We start from the raw sequence: 25,484 nt of genomic DNA, 5'->3' as shown, positions 1-25,484 counted from the left end.
CGTTCATTCTGTTGCTTTTTATCGAATTCTTAATGGCCTTCCTAAAAAAATAGGGAAAAATCACACATTTTTTGCCGTTCTCAAGAAAAACGTCATTAAACGTCGCGTGACTACTAGGTGACAGACCCTGTTACTGATTATCTGTCCCTAGCACACAGATCATCTGTCCCTAACAGTGATCATCTGTCCCCAGCACTGATCATGATGGCCAAGATCAGTGCTAGGGACAGAAGACCAGTGCTCTTAGAGGGACAGATAATCACTTACTTATCGCTTAATCGCTTACTGTATTTTGGCTCACTGTATTTTGTGAAACGAAATGAAACGAAACGGATAGACCTGTGCTGTATTTTGCGAAACGAGCTCTTCAAAGACGCTAACGATATGTAACTTACTTCTTCTGATTGTTAAACACTTTTCGTAGATACAACTCGACGTAGTGATGATTTTTGAACAACGAGTTTGAGCCAAAAGGTCCTGGGGGGGGGGGGGGGGTAGCCAGCGAACGCAGACGTATTTCCGGCTGTCGCTTGTCTCCGCCGAAAGTAACGTCTGCGAACCCGAGCCAGGAAACGATTTCTGTGACGTAATGACTTTTGTTTCTCCTTGGCCAATCAGATTCCATGATGGAATAAAACTCGAGTGCTCCTCGCAGTGAATACCTCACGCGGTAGTTATGGGACTACTTGAGCTAAACTGTGATTGGCTTAAAATTCCTACGTCACAGAAATCGTTTCCTGGCTCAGGTTTGCAGACGTTATTTTCGGCGAAGACAAGCGACAGCCGGAAATACGTCTGCGTTCGCAGGCTAGGGGGGAGGGGTAACGCCCAGAAAAATTCTGTGGGGGTGTACGACCCGCTTCCCAAAACCCTTACCCTTACCAAAATCTACGATATTCCCTACCCTATTTATGACCTGACCAAAGATTCGAAACCCTGTTTATGACCTGACCGTTAACTCAAAACCCTGTTTCAGACCTGCGTTATAGTTAGTTCCCTGGTTCAGACCAATGTTAAATTACCGTAAACATAATTTGTGAAGGACTTTTGTTGATTTTCTTTTCGATAATAATGAAAAGTTGGCTTCTTCTGAAAAACATACCCATATCAAAGCTAGACGGCAAAAACCATACCCTATTTATGATCAAAATGGCCAAAATCAGCTAAAATCGATACCCTTTTTATGACCAAAACGGCTGAAAAACCATACCCTTTGGGGCCGCACATACCTATATGGCCCATGTAAGGGAGTACCCACCCCCGGGCTGCCGGGGGGAAAAGGTCAGAGCAGGGGCGGGGCAGAAGACTCCTGAAATTTTCGTATAGGCATCATCCAACAAAAAATGACGTCACATCCGGTTTAAACTGCGCTTCGCGACTTGTTTCACAAAGCGAGAAAATGGCGATTCGATTACTCGTGGTTTCCCTCTATTTGTAAACCATCAGTTTCGTTTCATTTTATATTGAGTATGGAAGGATGTTGCAGACACATTACTTCGACTTTTGAAGCAAAAATTTCGGGAAAAGAGAAAAGTTTATTATTGTTTTGAAGCAAAATAACGGAGAGCCTTCCGTCATCGTCGGGCGAATTTTACACATTTGTAAAACTGGTGTTGTTCCGACTTTTGGTTCTTGTTGTTCGTGATTTAGTGATCACAATAAGTGCAATAGCCTATAATGTTAACAACAACCTGGATGAAGTATTGCTGGCCATAGTTTGCACTGTGTACTACGGGAACATAATTAACAGAAGCCGTTTAGCTCCGAAAGTCGCTGTCACCAGAACTTTTGTTACTCTTGGCTCACGTGTATTGGTAGAAGAGACAAGCTGGATCGCATGCTGAAGGTCAGTATCCCACATTCCTACATCTCTCGTTGAAGATTGTTGTTTTCAGTAAGATACAGTACATATGTATCGGTAGTTTGGGGTCATCAGTCTCTTTCTCTTTGGTGAGTGCTTTTAAAACGCCCAGTAAAAACTTGATTCACGGCATGGAAACTTATGCGTCGCTGGATCGAAATTCGAGCAAGATTTTTGAGTTCTAGTCCTCTTTAAAAGTAATTAAATCAATTATTCAAATCCAAGCCATCAGAGGGAATCTGCCATTGAAGCTGCCCTAAGTTAAGGTCCTGTTCATGGACCTTCCCCTTTGAAAATCGTGGGGGTGTTCTTTGAGGCAACACAGGTCCCATTTGTATGGTCTCGGGTACCCGGGATAACCCTCCCCCTGAGGCAACTTTATCAAGTGTTTGTATGAGAAAATGTAGCCCATGTAGGCCGAGTAAAAGTTGACCCTGCATGATTATTCGTAACTCCTATTGAATAATCAAATGTGCAACTATCCCTCTTTGTTTAAGTTTCCCTCACTCATTTGATCAGAGTGGGTTTTGCTGAGTTAATTTTCTCTTCTTTGATACAAATTGCTGCTTTAAATCTTAAATCTAGGCATTACGTGACACTCGCCATGCTGAGAGTTGTTGCAGTTAGGCGAGCCAAAGTGTTTATGTATACTCAAAGAAAAGTTGTTGGTTACTTTAGCTGCCAAGGTGAGTCAACTTGCTCACCTGAATTGTCTCACCCCCAAGTCTGGTTCGTCATCCTTGTGTAAACGGTTGGTTGAATTTTGCAAAGAAATAAGTGAAAAGTTAGCTCCGCCAGGGTAACTCGGGGAAAGGGTTGTCTCTGGTACACAAGAGCCATTCTATTTTATTTCCATTTTCCCTCTTCCTCTTCCAACTGATTATGCAAAATATACTGGTCAAACTCTTTATGGGTACTGGTGTTTGAGAGTGTCATCTTTATCACTACTGTGGAATGTACCTCACCATAGAGCCACCCCCGTTAACACAGCCACCTAGTTATTATGGCCACTCTATTCTGGCTCAAACAAAATCTCAGTTGGTCATTTTCTTATTTATTAATTATACAGTCAGATTTTTGAGACCTGTTGGTGACCAGATTAACAGAATTCTGGCACATTGTAGGAGTAATTTATATACAATTTACAGCAAGCAACAGGCATCATTTTGTTAGTGAAGTCCCATGCATATATGTAACTCTTGATTATTTTGAGATTTTATCTTTATTATGTCATCAAGGCAATAATATTTTGATTCCTGCTCCAGCGGTAGGGGGGGGGGGAACTCTCCTCTATGTGCTATATACAGCTGTGCAGCCCCAAAGGGTATGGTTATTCAGCCGTTTTGGTCATAAATACTCTAGGGTAAGGCTTTTGCCCTCTAGTCTTTAATTGTACAGACCCATTATCTGATGTGAAGATTGTGCAATATATCCTGGCCAACGAGTTGCCAAGGTGTAGCATCCTTGTTATCAATTTCAAGTACCAAATTAAAGAAGATCAGCATGTTAGATGGGAGAGGGGAATTTTTCAAAATATCATAAACTAAAAATAAATATATTTTCCAAACTCAATCATGTTAGTAGTGTTAGTGTCTATTTATTTATTTATTTATTTATTTATTAATTAATGAATACCTGTGAAGAGATAGTCATACATTCTTGCAAATATTCTGGGAGTCTCCCACATACCATTTAGATCATCCAGTCACCCAGGAAAGTTATAAAATTTATTGTCCAAGTAAACTACTGAACCATGGGCTCCAGTCGGGACAGTGCTATTACGATGCAATTTGCAGATATGCTACATAATATGAGCTTAACAGTTTTGTTACCATGGCAACAGACTGCATTTCAGACCTTCCCTGATATTCTAGGCTTTTCTGGCCACCTCATGGTCTTGATTAATGTTTTTCAAGCTGAAAATCACTGCATTATTGAAATTGGGTTAGAGGGAACTGGAAAAGATTGAGTTTCCAATTGGGAACATATTTTTATAGCCATATTAGTGTGTTGCCTGTAGAACTATAAGGCTACCAAGTTTCAATGATCTCTGCTGTATATATGGTCTGCACTTGATGTAATATTGGGTTTGGTGTATGACATCATCAGTCCTCTCATTTGCATATATTTTACACATTTTAAACTTAAATATCTCCAGAATTAATGCAAATATTTGTTAAGGTAAACAGCATTTGTAATCTATAGTGGAATTCTATTTGATACTCCTAAAAATTCTGAATCAAGGGGTAAACATTTGATGATAGTAGCATGCCAAATCATTGAAGAGAATTTTGCAGGGGAATTTGGTGTGTTTATTGACAGAATTGCCAGAGGTTGGTTGGCTGGTTTTGTTATTGCTTTGTCATTATCTTCCATGTATTTTTTTTTAAAGAAGAGTGGTTGGTGGCAAAAGCAAAACTGGCAATATTCTCACTTACCTGTGTTTATAAAGTCATGTTTTTAGGTTTTTGTGGTCAATCTATTAGTAGTTGCACTGTCTTAAATTACAATAGAAAAGATGTGATATTATTATGTAAGTTATACTTTGGTATCGTTCATACCAAAATTATAGTATTTTCTGGTTCAATGTTTGCGTCTGCATTAATTTGATTAAACTACTGTAGTTTATTTTTTAATGGAATTTAATTCTGTCAAAAGGGAGGTGGGAATCTGAGAACAATAGCTGTGAACTAGACCAACAAATATACAGAAATCTACCACCATTGCTTTCATGGCTGAGTGGAGATGAATCTAAGTCAGACCGAAATTAGAAAAAAAATTACTGATTTATTGGAGAGTTGAAATGGGATCCTGGCTATGGGAGAGTAGGAATTGGGGCTGAGGGGGGTGGGTGGTGTGCTTGTGAATTTAAGAACCTCTCTGAAAGTGAAAACAAACTGTAGGTTTGAAAAGTTTAAAGCGAGGTTAAAAATTATACTTTAATATATCTTGTTTATTAAGGTGGTAATGAGCATAATGCCCACTTAGGGTGAGTCATTGAAACAATGACATAATTTATGTTTGTCTTTTCTTAGGTGGTTACCTCCTGGCATATACACCCCACACAGGCATACAATGTTATGATTAGATGATACAACCTGCTTTCCCATGTTTAACATACACGTAAGAGTATTGATCAGTGGACCAGTGTACAAGTGTGATTTCTCTACTGATAATGAGAATTATAATAAAGATACAAAGCCACTCTGGTGTGATTTATTTAATTATTGCTTAACGGTAAAGTGAACCAGTTAAACCAAAGGTTGCACTCTGTAAGATCAGGTGAACAAAAATTAAATAGAAAATTTCACTACATCAATTTTATTAATTAAGTATACTTCTCTGCAAAATATAGTTGGTATTTTGTTGTACTGGTAAGAATATAATTTGGAAATTTTTTATGGGAAATGTTTCCATTTAAAAATGTAGCTCAGATGCCACAACTATAGTTCTCCTTTCTGTGGTGTTTTCTTTTGTGGTAAATTGTGAAAACAAATTATGTTGACCTACATGTAAGTTAAAAAAATATACAAGTAGTAGCTCTTCTGAAAAAAAAAGTTAATTTGTTGTTGTTTCTTCCTGTTCATTTTTTCCTTGAACATTTTTATTTTCCTAATAAGTAGTTTAGCTAGCCATAAAAATGTTTTGTTGTCTCAGACCATTTTCAAGATAAAAAAGTGATTTGTATATAAAATTTGAATTTTTTTTTGGGGGGGGGGTGGGGACCTTTTCAGAATTTCCCTACAAAGATCACAAGGTACAAGGGAAGAAGCAAAAATAGAATTTTAAGTGTTAAAACATATGTTTTCATCATCAGTTTGGGCCTCTCTGTGAAGCTGCATAGTATACTTGAGGATCATGTTATACCCATTTTAATTCAAAATACAAATGGAAACTTGCATTGACAATCACTTAATCTCTTGGCACTGTTTTGTTTTTTAATAATTGCCTTTTTTCACAAAACAATAATTTGAACATCTTTGTTTCACAAGCTGGGAGGGGGGGGGGAGGGGTATTCTACAAAGTTTTAAATGGAAAGGTCTTATCTCAAGGTCCATTACCCCTTACCCTTTTGTATACATTTGTACCATTTTGATAGAAATGGCACCTCTTTTGTCGACCTTACATTGCAAAAGGGTTAATGTACCCCTTTAACAAACCTATTTAAGAATACTGCATCCCTTTTCTATTCCCTTGGAAAAAAGTTAATAAATAATATTATAGAATCTCTTCATTCTGGCTGAGGAGAGTAAATGAGAGCTTTTCAACAACATTTTAGAACCAGAAGAATGGAATCCCTAAATGACAGATTTTCCTACCCTTTCATACACCTCAACTTGTGAAATCCCTATCATTAATTTTATACCTGAAGCCTGAAATAGGTACTCATCGTGAGCTGAGCCTCCCCATATAGTTCATTACAGAGAGCCTTCCCACATACACAAATCAGGAACTCTTGACAAGTACTGTAAGTAGATGCTGGCTTTAAGACTGGTCTGAGCCAGCTTCTTCAGTTTTTTAGCACAAACTTGTTGCTCTCTGTCAATTTCTAGTACAAAACCTTTTCTTTGCTGATCTGGTCCAAGTTCACAGACACTAGCATCACTCTCACGACACTGACTCTATCAATGTTACTCACAGTCTGATTCTTCAGTTTCACTGCACCATGCTTCATCATCACCCATCATTGTTAGACATGAGTTCATTAGCTTGTAAAATTCATCAGCCTGGCAGTGTCATTGTTGCTATTGCCTGTTCCCAGACTTCCTTTTATGGCTAGGTGTAGGGGCATGAAATTTCACTACTGTTTACAAACAATTTGTTTAGATGGCATATTGAAAGTGATGAATTACTGAAAATTGTCAGTATTGCTAGTGTTCTCTCATTTCCTTAGGGATTGAAATATCTTGATGTAAGATTACAAAGAGAAAGCACACTGAAATATAATGCACAACTTTTTAGTAACCTTTCAAAATGGGTTGCCAATATGACAGGGATTAATAGATGAGGAACTTGGTCTGCAAACAGGGCAAATGAGAGGGTTTGAAGAAATTAAAGGTGCATGCTTGACCTCAGTTGGGGGGGGGGGTATTGGAACTTAGCGCTGCTGACGTCAAACACTGTTGAAACGGAAAAATAAATTTGATTATAAATGAGAGACAACCACGACATGTCCAAATTACTTAATCGCCGTTAAAACTAATCCTCTTGCTTTTTTTTAAGGGGTTCACGGCCTGCCTGTAACGAAGCGTTTATCAATTAAGGGATTGCTTAGGGAAAACATATCTTGTTTAAGGTTCTTAACCAATCGTAACATATTTTATGGCATCAGTTTGAGTCATGAGCAAACACACGAGTTTGTGTTAGTGTCGATCGGCAAGAAAGTTCTGCAAAGCGCGTTATGTGTGTGGGTCTATTCTTGCAGTGATACGATTAACAGCACTCAAGTACTCTCGAGTGTTTGGCAACAGTAAATTTTAAAAAAGGCGCTTCTGTTAATAAGGTTCCCCCATGTCTAGAAACCTGTCATTGTGCATTTTTCTTAGTGTAATGCCTACCTAAGAGAATAGGATATTTGAATTGAGTGCAACTTACCTAGAATTCATTATCTCCACACAAACGATGACTCCTGTGGAATTCAGCGAGGAAGAAATGGCGACATTTCGTAAAAAACACGCCTTCAAAACAGCGTGTTTTTGAATAAATAATTACCCTGTCCTTCAAACAAACTGATATGACGAGGAAGAAGACAAAATTTTGTTTATCGTGGCCAAATAAAACGTTAAAAATATCCGGCCGATTGCAAAATATTACCATTTTACTTACTGAGAGAACGATTATGCCATGTTCAAATTTGATTTTGCCGCTCAGCGCTCTTTTTTACCGGATGTGACGTCATTTTTTGTTGGATGATTCAGATACACAAAAAGTGCCAGGCGTCGCAGAGTGTTCTCCCCCGCCCCTGGGTCAGAGGTACATGCGGTACATACCAGTAAGCGCAACCTTTGCAACCACTACTTTGCGCTCAGCAGCCGCGCCTTCGAGGTCTTCGAAAAGTGAGTGACGAACATGGCGGACCCATTGTCGCTTCTGCGTCAGTACAACATAAACAAGAAAGAGATCATAGAAAGAGCAGATGAAGTTATATTTGACGAGTTCTCATTTCCAAGAACAGCAAAGACGAATTATGTCATTTTCAAGTGAGTAAATTTTTGTGTGTTTTTTTTCTGATAGTTTCCGACTCAGACCCGTCGACTTCGTTTTGCATTGCCCTCCGCTGAAGTTTTGATTTGTTTTGCTATATGTGTTTAAGCCTCTCATTTGTTTTTTTCAGATCCCAGCCGAAAGAATACTATACTTTGGAGTCACTGTTGTTCCTGCTGAAGAATGTGCATTTATCACATCCAATTTATGTCCAGCGTGCTGCGGTGAGCTGATGAATAATAATTTCTCGTTGTTAATAAACGAACCTCAAACTCCAGCAGGTTCAATACCGTCCCAACATTGTTGTGATTTAGTGATATCATGTCAATTTAGAATTACCAGCCTACTTTTATCAGAGCAAAAGCATTCAGTTTGTTTTTGTGGTCTTTAGAAAGTGATAATGTTTCTAAACAATTCGATAAATAGAATATTTAAGTTTATGATAAACACTTGCCTCTTTAATAACCAGAGTCATCTTGTCCTTACGTTCTTTTTGTCTATTATGTCGTCAGGGAACAAAAATCCCAGTGGTGAGATATCCAGACAGAAAGGTTGGTACAATCATATAAAAGTTTAACTGTGGGTAAATGTAGTTTAGGCTAAGTAAAAATATCAAGACAGCTACTGGCCAGCATTTTCTTTCTCACTAGACATGGGGTGGTTGGGGTGGTTGCGAGATAGTGTTGCAGGGGTCCCTGTGGTCATGCCATTTCACTCCTACTTCCCTAATAGTTTTGGCGTGGGATGAATAGGGGAGGGAATAACAGAAAGTGCGACTAAAAAAACCTGGTTGATCATGTTTCTCTTTGCAAGTCATTTGTCAAATCCAGTGACAATGTTGAAGACCTGACAACTAGGCAGTGTGGCTGGAATATTTTTCTGATGGTTTTGAATGTGCCTGGTGTTGAATGCTACCTGTGGAAATTTTTTTCCATATAATTTTTACAAAAGGAGAGGACTTCGATGTTCCCTTATGTGACCAGGCATTCCTAGTTAGTGTGTCAGGCCAGACTAAGCATTCACCGATAAAAACTGTACCTTATAACTGTACCATTACAAGCTATTTCATTATTATCAAGGGGGAAAATCTTGCATATTTACCCTAAAAAAGTATATTTCCTTTTATTACGAGGCTGGGAGAACTGTCTTATAAATCGATGATGACATTGAATTGAAAATTTAACTTCCTATGCATTTGTTTCAGGGATTGCTTAGCTATCTCAATGGTGAGGCAGGTAAATATTTTAGTGAATGTTTATCACATCTTTTTTTCAAATGAAATCAAACTTTAATATTTCACACTATTTGGTTAATAAAAGAGTGTAATAAAATACAAAGAGGATATTGCCCAGTGAAAAGAGACAACATCCAATCTGGTGATTTCTCACTCACTGCTTGTTTGTTTTGATTTTTATCAGATACTTCAAGTAGTATTGACAAGAGTGTCCCACTGGAGATGCCTAACCAGCGCTCAGCTGCTGCTCAAGCACAAGGTATTTGGTGAATTATTTGTTTCTATACATTGCAATTCTTCTATTATATTCCCGAGATTTTTAACACTTAGACTGTAGATTTTCATTCTTATGGCTAGTGACTAATTGATTTATTTTATAAATGATAGCAAAAAGACCTGGAGATGACTCTGTAGGTGGCGAGTTTAAGAAGCCAAGAGTAGAGGTCAGTGATGCAACTAAATGACCCAATCACCCTTTGCATGTGATGTACACTTGCAGATCTGTTATACAGTAGGTGAATACTGTTCTAAGTCCTATCAGTACAATATTTAACTAACTGTTTCTCTGACTTATATTCACTTTGTATTTTACAGACTGAGCAGTTGCGGCTGGACAAGGTATGTTGTAATAATCTTTAATATTTCATTAATTCAACTTTTTAATCCCCCCTCTCATTCCCTCCAAATTAATGCTTATGGTCAATAACAAAGCCTAAAATACCATTGATAATGATCTTCTCTCAGCACCTTTCCTTTGAGGTGAATGAAGAAAATGTCTCCATATCACAGCTACATGGTTACCTCAGTGAAACCCTTAAGGTCATTCCCCAGTATTGCATTGCGCATCCGTACTGCGCATAATTTCACGCGTGATTAGCGCATGCGCATTAAAAAATGGCGCCTTTTTCTTTACGGCTAGACCTCACCATAGAGGTAAATCGTCATTTTCTCGTAAACGAGTATGGTGACATATCATTTTTTTCTGTTGTTTTGAATTGAGTAATAAATTTCTCTGTTTAAAATAAATATTGACCAATTCTCAGTGTAGAACAAAAAACAATCGTCCGAAACGTGAATTTAGCAAGCAATCGTGACTACAATCATGGTGCTATTATAAGGATTTATATGGGTATAAACAAGGTTTTTTTTTTTTTTTTTTTTTTTTTGTAATTTTTATTTTTTTTCAACATTTTGGGTTATAATACATACAATACAACACAAGACATAACACTAGTTACAATACTTACAATACGTCATAACTACAATAGATTACATACAACAAATTATAATTACTAATCGTAGCCTAATTATACCTAAAGAATATACAATGCGTTGTTTACAATAGTGCAGCTACCCAAATACAGAGAAAAAAAAAAAAAGAAAGTAAGTTAGTGACATGCTGAGAAGGAGAAATTACAAATTAAGCTCAACTATTATTAAGAGATGGCATTAGTTTTTCCCACTTTTTGTAATGTTTATAAAGTTGGTTATTTTTGGTAGCTATTTTTTTTTCAATGTAATAAACGGTTTTTGTCTTTGCTAAAAATATTGTTAATGTTGGTTTAATTTTATTTAATTTACATTTATAAATAAAAAACTTTCCTAGCAGTATCAAGTGATTCAGGATAATAAAGTCTTCGTTGTTGTTGAACACTCCAAACAATATATTTTCAAATGTCAAAGTGTCCAAAGATACATTCTGGTTTGAAAGCCAAGAAGAAAAAGCCCGCCAGAAGTCTTTTGTTGTATCACAATAAAAGAGCAAATGTTCGAGGGACTCGACCTCTTTCAAACAAAAGGTGCACATTGGTGATTCAATCATTTTAAAACGGAATAACCTCTCATTTGTGAAAATTATATCGTTTAATAATTTATATTGGAACTCTCTAATTTTTGTTTCAAGTGTGACAGTGAATGGTAAAGAATAAATTTTTTTCCAGTCTTCTATAACCTCTGGATATTTGTCCTTCAACTTCCTTTTGGCGGTTGGAGGAGTTTGTTTCTTTGTTTTAAATCCTTTATACAAAAGTTTTGAAGAGGCTTTTAACAGATCCGATTTGGTTTCGTCGATATAAATATACACTGTATCCAAATGCTGTTGAGGATATAGTTGCTGATGTTGAATATATGATTCTTTGATAATTAATCTCCATTCTTTTGGTATGGCATCTACAATTCCTATTAATTTGAAGTACTGGATTGGAGATAGATTCGCTTCCAACACTTTAGGGCTTTCAAGAAATTTACCCGTATCGGATAACAAGTCACCAATTTTAACAATTCCTTTAGTAAACAAATGTTTTTCAAAAAGAGATTTTCCGTGTATCACAATATTCCTATTATTCCAAATAATTTGGTCTACAACATCCTCATAGGTGGCTACCTTGAATTTCTTTAAATTACGAAATGCCTCTAGACACTCTTTGTAGAATATTGGAAGATGAACCGGTAGTTTACTAGTTTCAAAATCACAGAACAGGATGAGTTTTCCACCTATATTTCCAAAAAAGAAATCATCTAAAATAGTTTTCCAAGTGCTGCTGCTCTCTCCTAGATACTTTTTTAAGATCATCACTCTTTGAGCCGATATCATGGATTCAATATCAAGCATTTTTAGTCCTCCATTTTCAATATCATTGATAAGCGCGGTCCGTTTAATTTTATCGTTACCTTTCCAAATGAAACCGAAAATCAGTCTGTTTATCTCCTTGACAAGATCGTTTGATATTGAAATTGCAGTCGCTTTACTCAAAAATTTTGGAATAATGAAGGTCTTAACTATTTGAATCTTACCAATCAGGGTAAGACCCCTCCACTTCCACATACTCAGCGTTTTTTTAATAGATTTGAATATTGAGTCGAAGTTTGCTTTGTCTCGTGATGGTTGGTGATACTCAAAAACGGTACCTAATATCTTGATTGATTTTCGCACTTTGTGAGTAAAGTCATTTTGTACTAGTTTATGTGGGCCGATACCAAAAACTTCTGTTTTATCGTCGTTAATTCGGGGACCAGAATGCAATGAAAAAACCTTTAAAGTTGTACAAAGTCGCGAATATGCATTTATGTCTTTTAGAAAACAAGTCATGTCATCTGCAAAAAGCGTGAGTTTGATCTCCACGTTTTTGACCATTATTCCTTGTATGGTTTTATCCTGCCTGATTTGACATGCGAGAACTTCCAAAGCTAAGATGAATAATAAAGGTGATAGAGGGTCACCTTGTCGTACACCACGATGGATACAGAAAAGATCTGTAGTAAAGCCGTTATTTAAGATACAGCTGGATATGTTTGTATAAAATGTTTTTACCCATTGTAAAAAATACGGTCCAAAATTGAATTTTTCCAATACTTTAAATAGATATGTATGGTCCAGAGAATCAAATGCCTTTTCAAAGTCAATTGCCATTAGAATACCTGTTGTATTTGTGAGTTTTGCCACTTCAAGTAAATCATCGATTGTTCTAACTGCATCAAATGTAGACCTTCCTTTGATAAAACCATTTTGATTATGGTGAATAAGTTCTGGCAGGATTGGCTCCAGCCTTCTAGCAAACGCTTTGGATGCAATTTTAACATCTACGTTGATCAGTGAGATAGGTCGCCAGTTCTTTATAAATCGTCTATCTTTATCTTTTTTCTCCAATAGGGTAATCATTGCCTGCTTTTGCGAAGTTGATAGTTGCCCGTGTTGGTGAGAGAAGTTTAGAGACTTTTCGAGATACTTTGCAACCACGTGCCAGAACGCCAAGTAAAATTCCACAGTTAAACCGTCACTTCCAGGTGTTTTGTTTTTCGGAAATGTCTTCAATGCTTCGTACAGTTCGGATCTAGTAAGTTGTTTATCTAAAGTCATTTTCTCTTCATCAGACAATTTTTTAGTATCCACTTCATTAAGGAAACGATCAATTGAATTCTCACCTAAATTATACGAGTCTCTATCATAGAGTTTTTCATAGAAATCATGAATCTCTTTCATTATTTCTTTTGGGTCTGTTATATATGAATCATTATCCACGGATAATTTCCGTATACATGTCTTTTTCTTTTTAGCACTTTCTAAATTTAAAAAATACTTGCTATTCTTTTTGCCCTCTTCATACCAACTCACCCGAGATCTTATGATTGCTCCTTGTGTTATATAATCATAATGGCGTTCGTATTCTGATTTGAGAACTTCTAAATCGCAGAGATTTTCAGCACTTGGGTGTTCGTCACATTTTCGCTGACACTCTTTTAGTCTAATTTCCAAATTTACCAGCTCTGACCTTCTCTCTTTTGCTTTCTTCTTACTATAACCAATCGTTTCATAGCGTATTTTATATTTTAAATAATCCCAGGTAACCCGCGGGTCTTCGATTTCTCTACTTTCGTCTACCCATTCACCGATTTTGTTTCTAATTAGGTCTACATATTCTTTATCTTCTGACAAACTTGCATTGAATTTCCAAAAAGACGGTCCATAGGTTGAGTTCTCTATACCATTAATGTACAACGTAATGGCGGAATGGTCAGATCTAATAGCAGGGATAATATCGACCTTATCAACTTCTTCCTGTATATTATTTGATATCAACCAATAATCTAACCGCCGTTGAATCATTGGAGTTTTCTGTCTCCAGGAGAAACGTTTTAATTTTGGGTTTCTGATTCTCCAGATGTCTATTAGATCAAGAGAAAAACATAGATTTTCTATCTTTTTGGACGATTCTTTCAATTTTGGAGATCCTCCCGATCCATCCAAATCTGGGTCGCGGATAACATTAAAGTCACCACCTATTATTATTTTGCAATCAGTGTCAATTTCCAATTTGTCGAATTCGTTCTGTATTTCGTCGTAAAAGATGCATTGTTCGTTGGTCTTATTTGGCGCATAGATATTCAAAAATAAAAAAGATTGACCTTGAACAAGACCTTTTAGAATGATATACCGACCTAGATTATCTTGTTTACATACCTCAAGTTTACAGTCAAGCCCTTCTTTGACTAGTGTTAAGACACCTCTGCTGTGTTCAGAACCATGACAAAAAAACAAGTCTCCTCTCCACTGGGATTTCCAGGTGTTTTCCACCTCGGATGTGCTGTAGGTCTCTTGTAGAAAAATTATATCAGTTTTATCCTTCATACACCAATGAAAAAGTGCTTTTCGTTTATCAAAAGATCTTATCCCCCGAACATTTAAGGATAGGATACCAAAATTTAAATTAAGTTTTGTAAATTTTTAAGGACATATTTAAGTGAAAAGGCGAGCAGTTGCAGAGAATGAGATAGTAATCTTTAGTAGATGAGCTAATGAAAAAATTTGCATGTCTCTTGAACAAGAAAAAGGTAAAACTAATTAATATTGAAAAGGAAAAAGAAACAAAAGAAAAACATTTATAACACCTACAACTACAATTGAACATGTATGTAAAACAGTAGCCAGCGATAAAAGCTGTTAATTGCGCTACTAATGGAATAGGTCTTGCACGCATTGCGCTAACTAGATGACACGCATGCAGCTCCATTTTTAAGAACAAGTGTGAATGAGGCTTACATGTTATGAATACCTAGATAGAGAGTTTATGTTCCAAAGAAATTAGAAGATTCGTATACCCTCAATAAAAAGTTTGTCCGGCTCTGATCTTTTGAAGAACGCCGATTTTCCGTCTTCTTTTGCTTTTTTGAACTTAGGCATTAATTCCTTTCTGCGGTCCACAATTTCTTTCGGAAGGTCTGGCGATATTCCGAAACCAGTTCCTTTCAGCTTTCTTGCACTTGACATGACTCGCTCTCTGTCGGAGTATCGCAAAAAACGTGCGATTATTGGTCTTGGTTTTTCTTGCGATGGGTCGCGCTTGCCAATGCGGTGCACTCGTTGATACTCAAAAGAATCCGCCTCGCTGATGTTAAGTTCCTTCTGTATAAAGCCAATTAACACCTCTTTGACATTTTCTTCTGAGAGGTGGAAAGATTCAGCAATGCCGTAGAAGCGAAGGTTTTCCCGTCTTTGATACACCTCCATATACAACTTCTCGTTTCTTAAGGCCTCGATCTTTCCCTTGAATTTGTTTTCGGTGTTTACTGTATTTTCTTGGATAGTTTGTTCCAGAAGCTTTACTTTCTTCTTTAAATTTTCTATCTCTGTATTTGCGAACGACATTCCTTCATCTAACACCTTCAGTTTTGTTGTGGCGTCCCTGCTGAAGCTTTCAAACTGCTCAGCTTTATCCTGTAACTTGTTAACCTTTCCATCGACCACTTTCACAAAACCCTCAAGGATGTCCAATTTCTTTTCCATGTTGTCTAACTTCTGCAGAACAAGGTCTAGCTTCGGCATTACAGAATTAGCCAACTCCACGGCAGCGGCGGTTTCGTCTTCTTCGCTCGATTGCACCGTGTCAGACATGTGCAACTTGACTTTGGCTTTCTTCTCCAACGGTGAAAGGGATTCTTCTTCCGACGAGTTGGATACACTTCTCCAAGTTGGCCCAGTTCTCTCTACATGAGTTTTTCGTCTGAACTTTTCTCCTTTTCCTGCCATGTAGAGGCCTCCATATACGAATTTTGAGCGGAGCTAGCAAATACACGTCTATACTCTACCCATGCTCGGCCCAATCCCCGGTATAAACAAGGTGCTGTTGCTACTAAACGAACATGGGGACCCCTCATTTTTGTTTCAAAATTTAATTTCCTATAATATAAACAATCAACAGGCAAAGTTTCACAAAAATCTCAGTGCAGATTCTATTTCAGTGGAATGACCTTAAGTTACCCTCTCTCCATTTTACCACATTTTTGACAATGAGACAACAGTTAGCACAAGACACTCATAAGAAATCAAACTTATGATTTCAAATTTTTCTTTAGCTTGACCTACTGGTAGTCTTCTTTCAATCATTAAGTAATAATTGAGTAATAATTAAGTCTTCTTCAGTAGTTAAAAACTCTTAAATTTGTTTTCCTTTCCATTCTTAGAAAAGGTTGGAGGCTCGACTTGAAGGACACAAGGAAGGAACTGTTACCACTGAACAGATCAGGTAAACTTATTTTGCATTTAGAGTCAGACAGATTAAAACAAAAATGTTATACTCTCCACACTATAGTTAAAATGTGTAGAATATATTTACTTTGAAGTATCCAGAAAAATGAACTCAGTGTTAGAGGCAAGATATTTCAAGATATTTTTACTTGACATTTATTGGCTTCTAATTTTTGCACATAATTATATGCTTAATTTTTATTTTATCATTTTTCATGTCATCAAATTTTTGTAATTTTGCAGTAAAACACTCGTGTCTATATCATAAAAATCTTAACAGATCCTTGAGTGATGCTATGTCAGTTGAGAAGATTGCAGCCATCAAAGCCAAGCGTCTGGCAAAGAAAAGGACCACCATTAAAGTGGATGATGACTTGGAAGCAGGAGTTTTGGTAAGAAGCAGGCATAAGGATTTGAGGAGTATGTGCATGTGCTTGTACATGTGCACACTTGCATGTGAATAGCATGCCTAAGTCTGGTTATGGAGGAAGATGCATGTACCCACATGGTTGTCATGTAAAAGTTTTCAACCATACATGTAGACCATTTGTTCTGCTCATTAGATACATTGGATTGTGGTTTTCCTTTATTTTTATAGGAACAACGGTTTTTTGTGGATGCGGAAGTTGATGTGACCAGGGACATAGTTAGTCGTGAACGCCCTTTACGCACAAGAACATCTGTCTTGCAAAGTTCTGGCAAGGTTTGTGATCAAGGACAGGTTTAAGGTTGTTATATTGGATCTATTTCAAATTGATCACAGTGGCTTTTGAGAGACTCTTAAAGGAGCTGTGTCAAGTTCCAGACGGGAAAGCGGATTCAAGCAATCTGAAATAGACCTTTCAAGTAGAAGTCCCAAGTTGTTTAAAATCCTTCACTTCGTCTTGTAGTCATTTAGTGTTTCAAAAATGAATAGTCAGTATGAGTTTTCAGAAATGTGCACTTACATGTTGAATATTTGGACTCAATTTAGTAATGTCTAACGCAATTGTAATTTTCAGCACATTCCCACCCATGGTCTGAGTTTATATTGTCTAAACAGCACCTAACATTGGGGAATTATATTTTCAGCAATTCTTGAAGAATGTGTTGGCCATTCTTCAGTCTGTGAAGGCACAGGAGGAAGGAAAGGTCAAACAGTTACAGAATCAGGATCCGTTTGCTACCCCTGTAAGGAGACTACTGTTCTCTTGTGCATCTTATTTAACTGTAGTAATAATCTTGATTTACAGTACATAAAGTGTGCTATCCAATAACTTATTTATGTTTTGTAAGAACATGAAGTCTTATATCTGCCAATGGAAGATCTAACTGTTTTTGTTGTTATCATCATCGTTATCGCTATCATTGTCATCCTCCTCCTCCCCCCTCTTCCATCATCAATTCTTGAACTGGGAAATAGGGCCTTGCAAACTCTCTTGTGAAGTTTCTTGGTCCTTTGCACAAACCACAACATCACACCAGCCTTGCAAACCAAACTCCACACTTCTCTCATCTACTGTTCTTTCCCACTTCTCTTTTGGTCTGCCTCTCCAACGTTTACTTGCCCTCAGCTGTCATAAGTTTTTCTTAGCATGCTTGAATTCTTATCAATGGCAGTAGCATGTTGTTTTACAACCTTTGTGCTTTTGTTTGCTTTGAAACAGGAGATCAGAAAGAAACCAGCAACTCCAGTTCCATACAACAGATATGATCAGGAAAGATTTAGAGGAAAAGAAGGTGCAATGTTGTAATGTCAGCTAAACAATTCATAACATAAATATGTAGAGCTCAATGTTTTCTTTTGATCGATGTAGAAGTTTTCCAGGTCATGTATTTTTCTTATAGATGCAAGTAAGCAATTGCAGCTATTGATCAATCAACAGTCACAAGAACAAATGTTTGTCAGAACTCCTTTCTGGAAGAAAGCTTACAAGGAACAGACTACTTTTCTCTTTAAGGAAACAGACTTGGTGTTATTAATTTTATAAATTTGCTTTATCAACAGAAACTGAGGGCTTTAAAATTGACACAATGGGAACATATCATGGTCTCAGTTTGGAATCTGTGAAGGTACAGTAGTTTATAGTATGTGAGCATTAGTGAAATTTGACACCACATGCATACGTGTATACCAATTTGTCATGATAATGAACTTAATTTGAAGGCATTTGTGTCGCATTTTCTCCTTTTGTCCCCGAGACTTAAGTTGGTCATCTGAGACAGAACATACCTTGGGTATGTCATTGTTGAACTTTCACATAACTATTTTGGTGGTGCTCATAATGTTTTCAGTTGGAGTTGCAGTTTCTGTCAACAAGCCAAACAACACAATATACAATGTGAAGTTGAAGCCCTGATTTTTTCAGGCTTCTTCTTTCCAATTGCTTAAATTGGAACAATTTACTGCGATGATCATTCTTCACTTACAATATACAATATATGATCTGTATGCATCTGGCATGACAACTTTTAGGCAACTTTTTTTTATTTTGAAAGATCTTTCCCTATTTTATTAATACTATTTAAGTATTCCTATAAGAAGAATTGAGTGCCAGAAACAGAACTTGGTCCCCTGACTGCTTAGTCTTTTTGTGTACACGGAATTACATGAAGCAGTGATTAGAAGCTTTCTCACAAGCCTGTTGCTTTATCTACGTACAGGAGGGTGTCCAGAAACCAGCAAAGAGAGTGTTACCCAGTCCTTCCCCTCATACACAGCCAAACAAGTCGCCTAGGCCTGGTGAGTACTGGGAACCGCTCACAACAGGACTTTTGTACTTAGCATAGCTGCTCTTAGCAGTTACATTTGCACTGATAATTTAATACCACAGACAGAAACTATTGTTGGTTTCATAAACAGAAACTATTGTTGTCTCTGGTTAGCTCTGCAATTTAGTATGGTTCACTAGGATGAAAGCTGACCTCCATTTTAATCTAGGGTACTTATTTTGTGTCTGATAAGGTTATATGGAGAAGATTTTGTTTAAAATACTTTGCTCCACGTGTTTGTTTCATTCCGATATTAAGCAATTATCAAAATATTGTATTTATTACATGGTAGTTTGAGAGATTGGTCCATTTTGTTTTGTTGGTATTTTTTTCATTAATTGTTTTAAGCGGAAGCATCACGGTACGTCAGGGTGTGGTTTGAGGCAGTTTTCACGTGAACATTAGCCAATTAACCATTGTTGTACTAATGAAATTTTCTTTTTTTTTTCAGTCCCTCAAAAGCCTGCTAAAAGAGGTAAGAATATACATGTATAGAACCAGACGTTTACAATAGTATACAGTGTTTCCGCCAGAGTGCGCCATTGCGGGAATCCCGCGTTACAATTAGAGATGGCCCCCAGAAAAACGAAAAAAGGGCCAATTTGGCTCTTTCCTTTTACAAGACTGCAGGTTTAACACAGGCATAATAATTTAAAAGCCATCCCAGTGCTGGAAATTGTGATCAATACGGTTGCCAATGCAATAAGCATTTATCCTTGGTGACCAAACATTCTGGTTTAGTCGCCATAATACGGCATAATGGCGACTACATTTCTCTGTGTTGATGATCAATAACGGTTATTTTGTCACACATTATGTCCTTCTAGAAAATCGTATTCTAAAATATTCAACATAAGAAAAGAAGTCAATCTGTCCTTTTGCTTTGCTGTATTGATTCTCTCATATCGGAAAACTTTCAAATGGCTGACCAAGTTTGAAATCTCCCTATAATGCATTACAAACCCTTGATCATTGACTACGCCATGTAGGCCTAAGGATTGTTCTCTTGTAATGCACGGATCCTTCATACTAGTATCTGATTCAAAAGAAACTTTATTGAGTAGAAACCCTTCAAAAAGCACTACTATTAAATTTTATCATAGATCCTAATAAACTGCTTTATTTTCCTTGGTACTCTGATGCATTTTTTCCTTCTGTAGCTTTCAGTTTATTGGCCCCTTTCCTGAAAAATTGGCCCCTAAAAAGATCTTCAGGGGCCACTTTGGCCCTCAAGTAAAATTTTCTGGCTGAAACACTGGTACAAGTATTATAAACCTCTGATAGAACAGAACTGTGGAAACTTTTAAAACTTATTTTATTCCCATATCAGATACCGGTATGTGTTGTGCTCTTCAAGTCTGTTGCCTAGTTGGTACAGCTGGTTAGGTAAAGGCTCACATTCCAGCAACGAATCTGACTGTGTTTTCTTTTTGTGGGAGAAAGAAAGCGGCAACCTTTGCAAGTTTTTGGACTTTAAAGTGGCATCGGACGACAATGCAAATAGAGGCGAATCTATGTACAGCTTAAGTTATCCTTTCAAATTTTGACAAAGTTTAAATCCTCCTGTAGTGTTGTCTGTGGATCCAGTTCCTTAGTGGTATTGTCTTTTTTCCAGAATCACGTACTCCCATCATCATTATACCTGCTGGTGCAACATCGCTCATAACACTTTACAATGCTCAGGATCTTCTCCAAGATTTCAAGTAAGTGCTGCAAAATAAAAGCTTAGTAATGGCACGTAGTTTTAACTAGAGTTGTTTTCATTGTTAGTATTTGGTCGAAGTTGTACACTTGCCTGTTCAGGCATTTTGTAACACGTCCAGCTGCACCGCAGGGTAAGTGTCGTTATGAGGAGGACTATGAGAAGGGATGTTATAGAACAAGTCGACCCGATAACCTTCGTGCGTTCGAGAACGCTCGTGAACGTTTCTGATTGGTTGATAAGTATCGTTACTGTTCGGGTGTATTGACGAGGATGCAGCACTCTTCCTTCAACTTAGTATTATTGTTATTATTAGTAGCAATAAACAAGTAACTTGTTATTGTAGCTTGGTTTTGAACTTCTTTCTTTACTTGAAAGATTCATCAGTTCTGACGAGAAAAAGGCCCAAGGCGCCAGGCGTGAAAACGAGGTGCTTATTCAGCGAAGGAAAGAAATCACTCAGGCCCAGGCTGCACCGGGAGCAACACCAACCACAGTCACTGTACCTTACAGAGTGATTGACAACCCGGCCCGCCTTCAACCCAATGACTGGTGCGTTTTGTTGGCTTATTGAAGAAACGAGCCTTCGCTGAATATTTATTTTTCGTCACATTATTGCTGCACGGAGTTGTCTTGAAATTTAAAAATATTTATAGGTTAATAAGCTGGAATGAAAATAACCAATGAAGTTACAAGGATGGTCACGATTGGGCAAAATTGAGCCGGATTATGAACTCATGACATTAACTGGTCACATTCTTGAAAATATTGACTACATGTACGTTTTAAAAATTCACAAATGAAACTGTGACGTAAAGCAGTCAAACGTCTAATTATTAAGCTCTGTTTCGTCCACTTTTGCCAGTCTGGACTCAAATTTACTTTCTTTTATTTCATATGCGTATGTGAACGTATTTTCACAGCGGAGGAAATCTGAAACATGCCCCTGGTGCGGGGTGGGATCATAGCAACAACTGTTGAAAGATCTCTATGTTGTGGAAATGGGAAATTTACTTGAGTCCCTCTTGAGTGAGTGAAGTGTTTTTCTTTGTCACCTTTGGTCAATAACAAATTCTACTTGACAGGAATCGTGTGGTAGCAGTGTTTGTTCAAGGCCCTGCTTGGCAGTTCAAAGGTTGGCCTTACAGCTCTCCCGTTGACATTTTCATCAAAAGTAAGTTTAAAATGTCTGATATATATTATACTGTGAACAGCCCTTTTGGTAAATTTCTTGGCTAATGGGTTTTGCAGTATAACAATTGTCTCCACGTGAACGCGAATAGACCTCAAAACGTAAACTGAGGTCCTGTGAATTCTCAAAGTTCGTTTTCCGTTTTTGGCAGATGGACATCGTGTCGATCTAAGAAGTAGTCTAGTGGCAAGTCGAACTCAGTGACGTAGTACACGTAAAATACCAAATTTTTTGCTCAGCAACACGATGGGAAACATAAGGAAATATCGAGACGAATACTTAGCTCTTATTAACCGAGCAGGAGGTCTGTATCGGAGAATCTTGACCGAGGTCGTGAGTACAGACCGAACGCAGTGAGGTCTGTACAATACACCGAGGTTAAGATTCTCCCATACAGACCGACTAAGCTTGGTTAATAAGATGTTTATTATATGGCACTAGGGAACGAGAACAATTCAATTCGTTTAATGTACCTGGTTTGTACTAGCTGACAGTTTGCTTGCGAACGGCGATGAGCCGAACTCAATTCTGCGAAAGTTTGCTCGTTCTCTTTATTTATTTTTTTCTCATCAGGCTTTTTGGCACTTCCATAAATAAATATTGTTAGAAGAAAATAGTCAATATTTTCGCATTTTAGTTTGGACCCCTTTCCCCGCAAAATGTAACCGGTCTAGATGCCGGTTTCACTATCGATTTCAGTCAATCAAATTCGTGAATTCGGTAGTTCCCAGTCCGTGTGAGACAAAGCCATATAGTAATAACATACATCTATTTTTTTGTAACTGTGGAGTATAGAATGTGCGACGAATTAAGTGCGCAGATGTGTTCGAACATCGCCATTATCTTTACGTTAAAATATGTTTTGTCTTTGATGTTTTGCAGCGAAGGGCTTTTATCTGAAGTACGACGAGATGAAGACAGACCCTAACGTTCAGAAGTGGGACGTTCAAGTTTTAACTGTAAGCTATGCTACTGACAGTAGTTGACTTGTCACTGTCGTTGGCCCTTTTTTAACGGACGGGGCTATTCAAATAACCCGTTCTGTGATGCCTTTTACTTCCAGATCAGTCGAAATAAAAGACATCTGGATAAAGCTTCCATCATCAGATTCTGGGAAATTCTTGACAAGTAAGTGTTGGCTCACTCTTGCGGTCAAAGTTAATGGCTGTCGAGGATCTGTGATCTGTTTGCTATTTTCCTTCCCAAAATTTGAGTTCCCTTATATTTTCTTTAAATTCACCACCATGTCCTCTGTGTGGTACAAACTAAAAATTTAATTTTTTTTTTCTTGACAGATTTATGACCAAGAACAAGCCACACTTGCGCTTCTAAACTTGAAGATATCTTTACAGTTTAAGCTTCTGGACTGTTTACGCACTCCGATTCAGAACATTCTTATCGTCTGCAGTGAACAGCGTCTAATCTCCAGTGGGTCCGTGGAAGTTACAAAGACAAAGAATTTTCTAAAAATTTCCACTTGGAATAATTGAAAAAATGAACGCTACTAAGGGAAAATACTGATTATGAGCTTTCATTTGAATGGCTGCATTTTTGCGGGCCTCAACGCGACTCCTCAGTTGAAGTAACTTTACGTTGCTTTAGTACATCAAAGAAACTGCGGATTCATCGGTTCCTTTAAGGCACCATGATCGAGGGTCATAGGCATTGATCCTGATCCTGACCATCCCACAGGAACGCGCCTTCTGCGTTTTACTCTAATGGAAAAGGGTTAAAATTCATTACTATCTATAGGCAGCCTACATTAGGTACTTTTCACTGACATGACTTTCAAAAGTAATACGTATTTGTACATTAATACGTCCACTTACGTCTTAGCTTCCGCATGAGAGCCTGTTACGTGATTAGTCTCTCGTTAGTAGGCATATTTTGAAACAGTAAAATTCTACCTCGAGAGGACGAAGGACGAAAATAAGCGAAATTGAAGCAAGAGTTGGAAGAGTATGTCTCTAAGCTTCTCTAAGTCTCTAAGCTTCGCCATCGAGTAATATTTTCTTTGAATATAAAATGCGCCTAGAGAAGTATTGTTTATCCCTTTTGAGTTACACTTGATTTGCGAAAATCCTTTTTTTTTCTGCCACGTGGTGGTAATCTTTAAAAGGAACCTCTGCTCTATTTATATTTTAAATTCGTGGAAACCTTCATTTACTCATTGAAGAACGCAATCGTCTTAACCTTGGTCCGAAAATTACAGCGGACAACAGTTGAAAGACGGCAACACTTGTTGGCGTTACACGTACTCTGGTTTACAAATACAATGAGATACGCGTTGTAATTGCATTTGCCTGAAATCCAATTCAAGTAGCTGTCCAATTAATTTATTTTTAAATTGCACAACACATTTATTCGGGCAAAGTTGATGGACGTTTTATAGATGAATACGAATATTGGGTAACTGATAAACACTAGGACATTTGTGACCCAGCTGTAGTTAGTGACTGTTTAGCCACGAAGTTACCTCGTTATGAAAAACGTTGGTAGTGATCCATAGCTCAGAGACCATTAGCGAGGTGTACAAATTGAATAACGTTAAATGGATAAATGAGTTAAAGAGCCCTTGTCGTAAGTTATGTAACTACGAACAGATATTTCAGCTTCGCGCGAATGTCAAGTGCGAACTTAGCCCTGGTGACCAGAGAGAGAGAGAGTGCGAGGGAATAACATGGTGTCATCATTTGGCTTCGACTTCCGGAGTTATCAGTTTTCATTTTTCCTGCAATATTAATTTTTTAAACCACAATGGCTTTTAGAAATAATAGCCCTACAAAGAAGAAGAAAACGAACTCTTGAAGGCCTCTGGTATTTGAAGTCAAATAACATCATGAAAATTGTCTATTTGCCATGACCAAGTCTGTGATGTTTATTTCCTGGGACGACATGCGCTAGAGGCGATTGTTATGGTAGCGTCTGAGAGGTAGTATTGACTAGTTCCCTTGGAAAGTTTCGGGTGAACAGTATTTCTTGATAGCAACATTGTAAATATTCAGTTAAACCTAAGTATGTGTACTCTACAAACAGAATAAACATTTTTGCTACCATTTGACCGACTCATGCTAACCTAGAGTCGTGTGTAAAGGGGATCGATGTTCTCCAAGGTGGCGTAAAATAATGGAGGCCGCTTAAAACGTGCATGGAAAATGAAATAGCAGTATAGCTCATATAGGGAGGTTTAAGCCGAACGGCTTGACAACGTCCGGCCAAATAAACCAACGGCAACTTCTTCGTGGATAACGCCGGACAACTTACACTTGCTGACGGTATAAAGAGGGAAACAGCCACGAAACAACAAAAGCTCGTTTCGTCAATCTACTTTACACAAGGTTCTAGGATTGCAGAAATTTCAGTGACAGATATGAAGGTAGTCAGAGTGAATCCGGCTATAAGCTTTAAGAAATTGTCTTTCATAAGAATGGAAATACTCGTTCGTAATACCCGGGTTTAACCCTTTGAGTATCCAAACGGGACACCTCGGTAAGTGATTAACTGCTTTGTTCTCCTGCT

The 25,484-nt window shown here is 37.6% G+C and overlaps 2 protein-coding genes across 2 annotated transcripts; one reads left to right on the top strand and one right to left on the bottom strand.

The window, feature by feature from the left end:
- The first annotated feature begins 7,832 nt into the window (after window positions 1–7,832).
- LOC145490380 (parafibromin-like) lies at window positions 7,833–24,919 on the top strand. Its single transcript, XM_081469509.1, has 21 exons — window positions 7,833–8,061; window positions 8,196–8,289; window positions 8,578–8,616; window positions 9,270–9,300; window positions 9,484–9,558; window positions 9,687–9,742; window positions 9,894–9,917; window positions 16,257–16,318; window positions 16,601–16,712; window positions 16,919–17,023; window positions 17,392–17,490; window positions 17,967–18,039; window positions 18,308–18,372; window positions 18,964–19,042; window positions 19,523–19,546; window positions 20,687–20,774; window positions 21,152–21,325; window positions 21,859–21,947; window positions 22,848–22,924; window positions 23,029–23,093; window positions 23,261–24,919. The coding sequence occupies exons 1-21, from the start codon at window positions 7,931–7,933 to the stop codon at window positions 23,295–23,297; spliced, it is 1,599 nt and encodes a 532-aa protein (XP_081325635.1). The 5' UTR covers window positions 7,833–7,930; the 3' UTR covers window positions 23,298–24,919.
- LOC145490397 (uncharacterized) lies at window positions 14,427–15,867 on the bottom strand. The gene has a single exon (XM_081469527.1). It carries the CDS (start codon window positions 15,820–15,822, stop codon window positions 14,878–14,880), a length of 945 nt encoding a protein of 314 aa, XP_081325653.1. The 5' UTR covers window positions 15,823–15,867; the 3' UTR covers window positions 14,427–14,877.
- Window positions 24,920–25,484: the final 565 nt, after the last annotated feature.

The sequence above is a fragment of the Orbicella franksi genome, chromosome 1, assembly GCF_964199315.1.
Source record: "Orbicella franksi chromosome 1, jaOrbFran1.1, whole genome shotgun sequence".
In the NCBI taxonomy this organism is placed as follows: Eukaryota; Metazoa; Cnidaria; class Anthozoa; order Scleractinia; family Merulinidae; genus Orbicella; species Orbicella franksi.
This window is presented reverse-complemented; position numbering and strand designations above follow the sequence as displayed.

Excerpts from the sequence above, each read along its gene's own strand:
- LOC145490380 (XM_081469509.1), top strand. The coding sequence starts at position 7,931 with ATGGCGGACCCATTGTCGCTTCTGCGTCAGTACAACATAAACAAGAAA. Across the intron at positions 20,775-21,151 it reads GATCTTCTCCAAGATTTCAA|ATTCATCAGTTCTGACGAGA; the intron begins GTAAGTGCTGCA and ends TTTACTTGAAAG. Across the intron at positions 21,326-21,858 it reads CGCCTTCAACCCAATGACTG|GAATCGTGTGGTAGCAGTGT; the intron begins GTGCGTTTTGTT and ends TCTACTTGACAG.
- LOC145490397 (XM_081469527.1), bottom strand. The coding sequence starts at position 15,822 with ATGGCAGGAAAAGGAGAAAAGTTCAGACGAAAAACTCATGTAGAGAGA.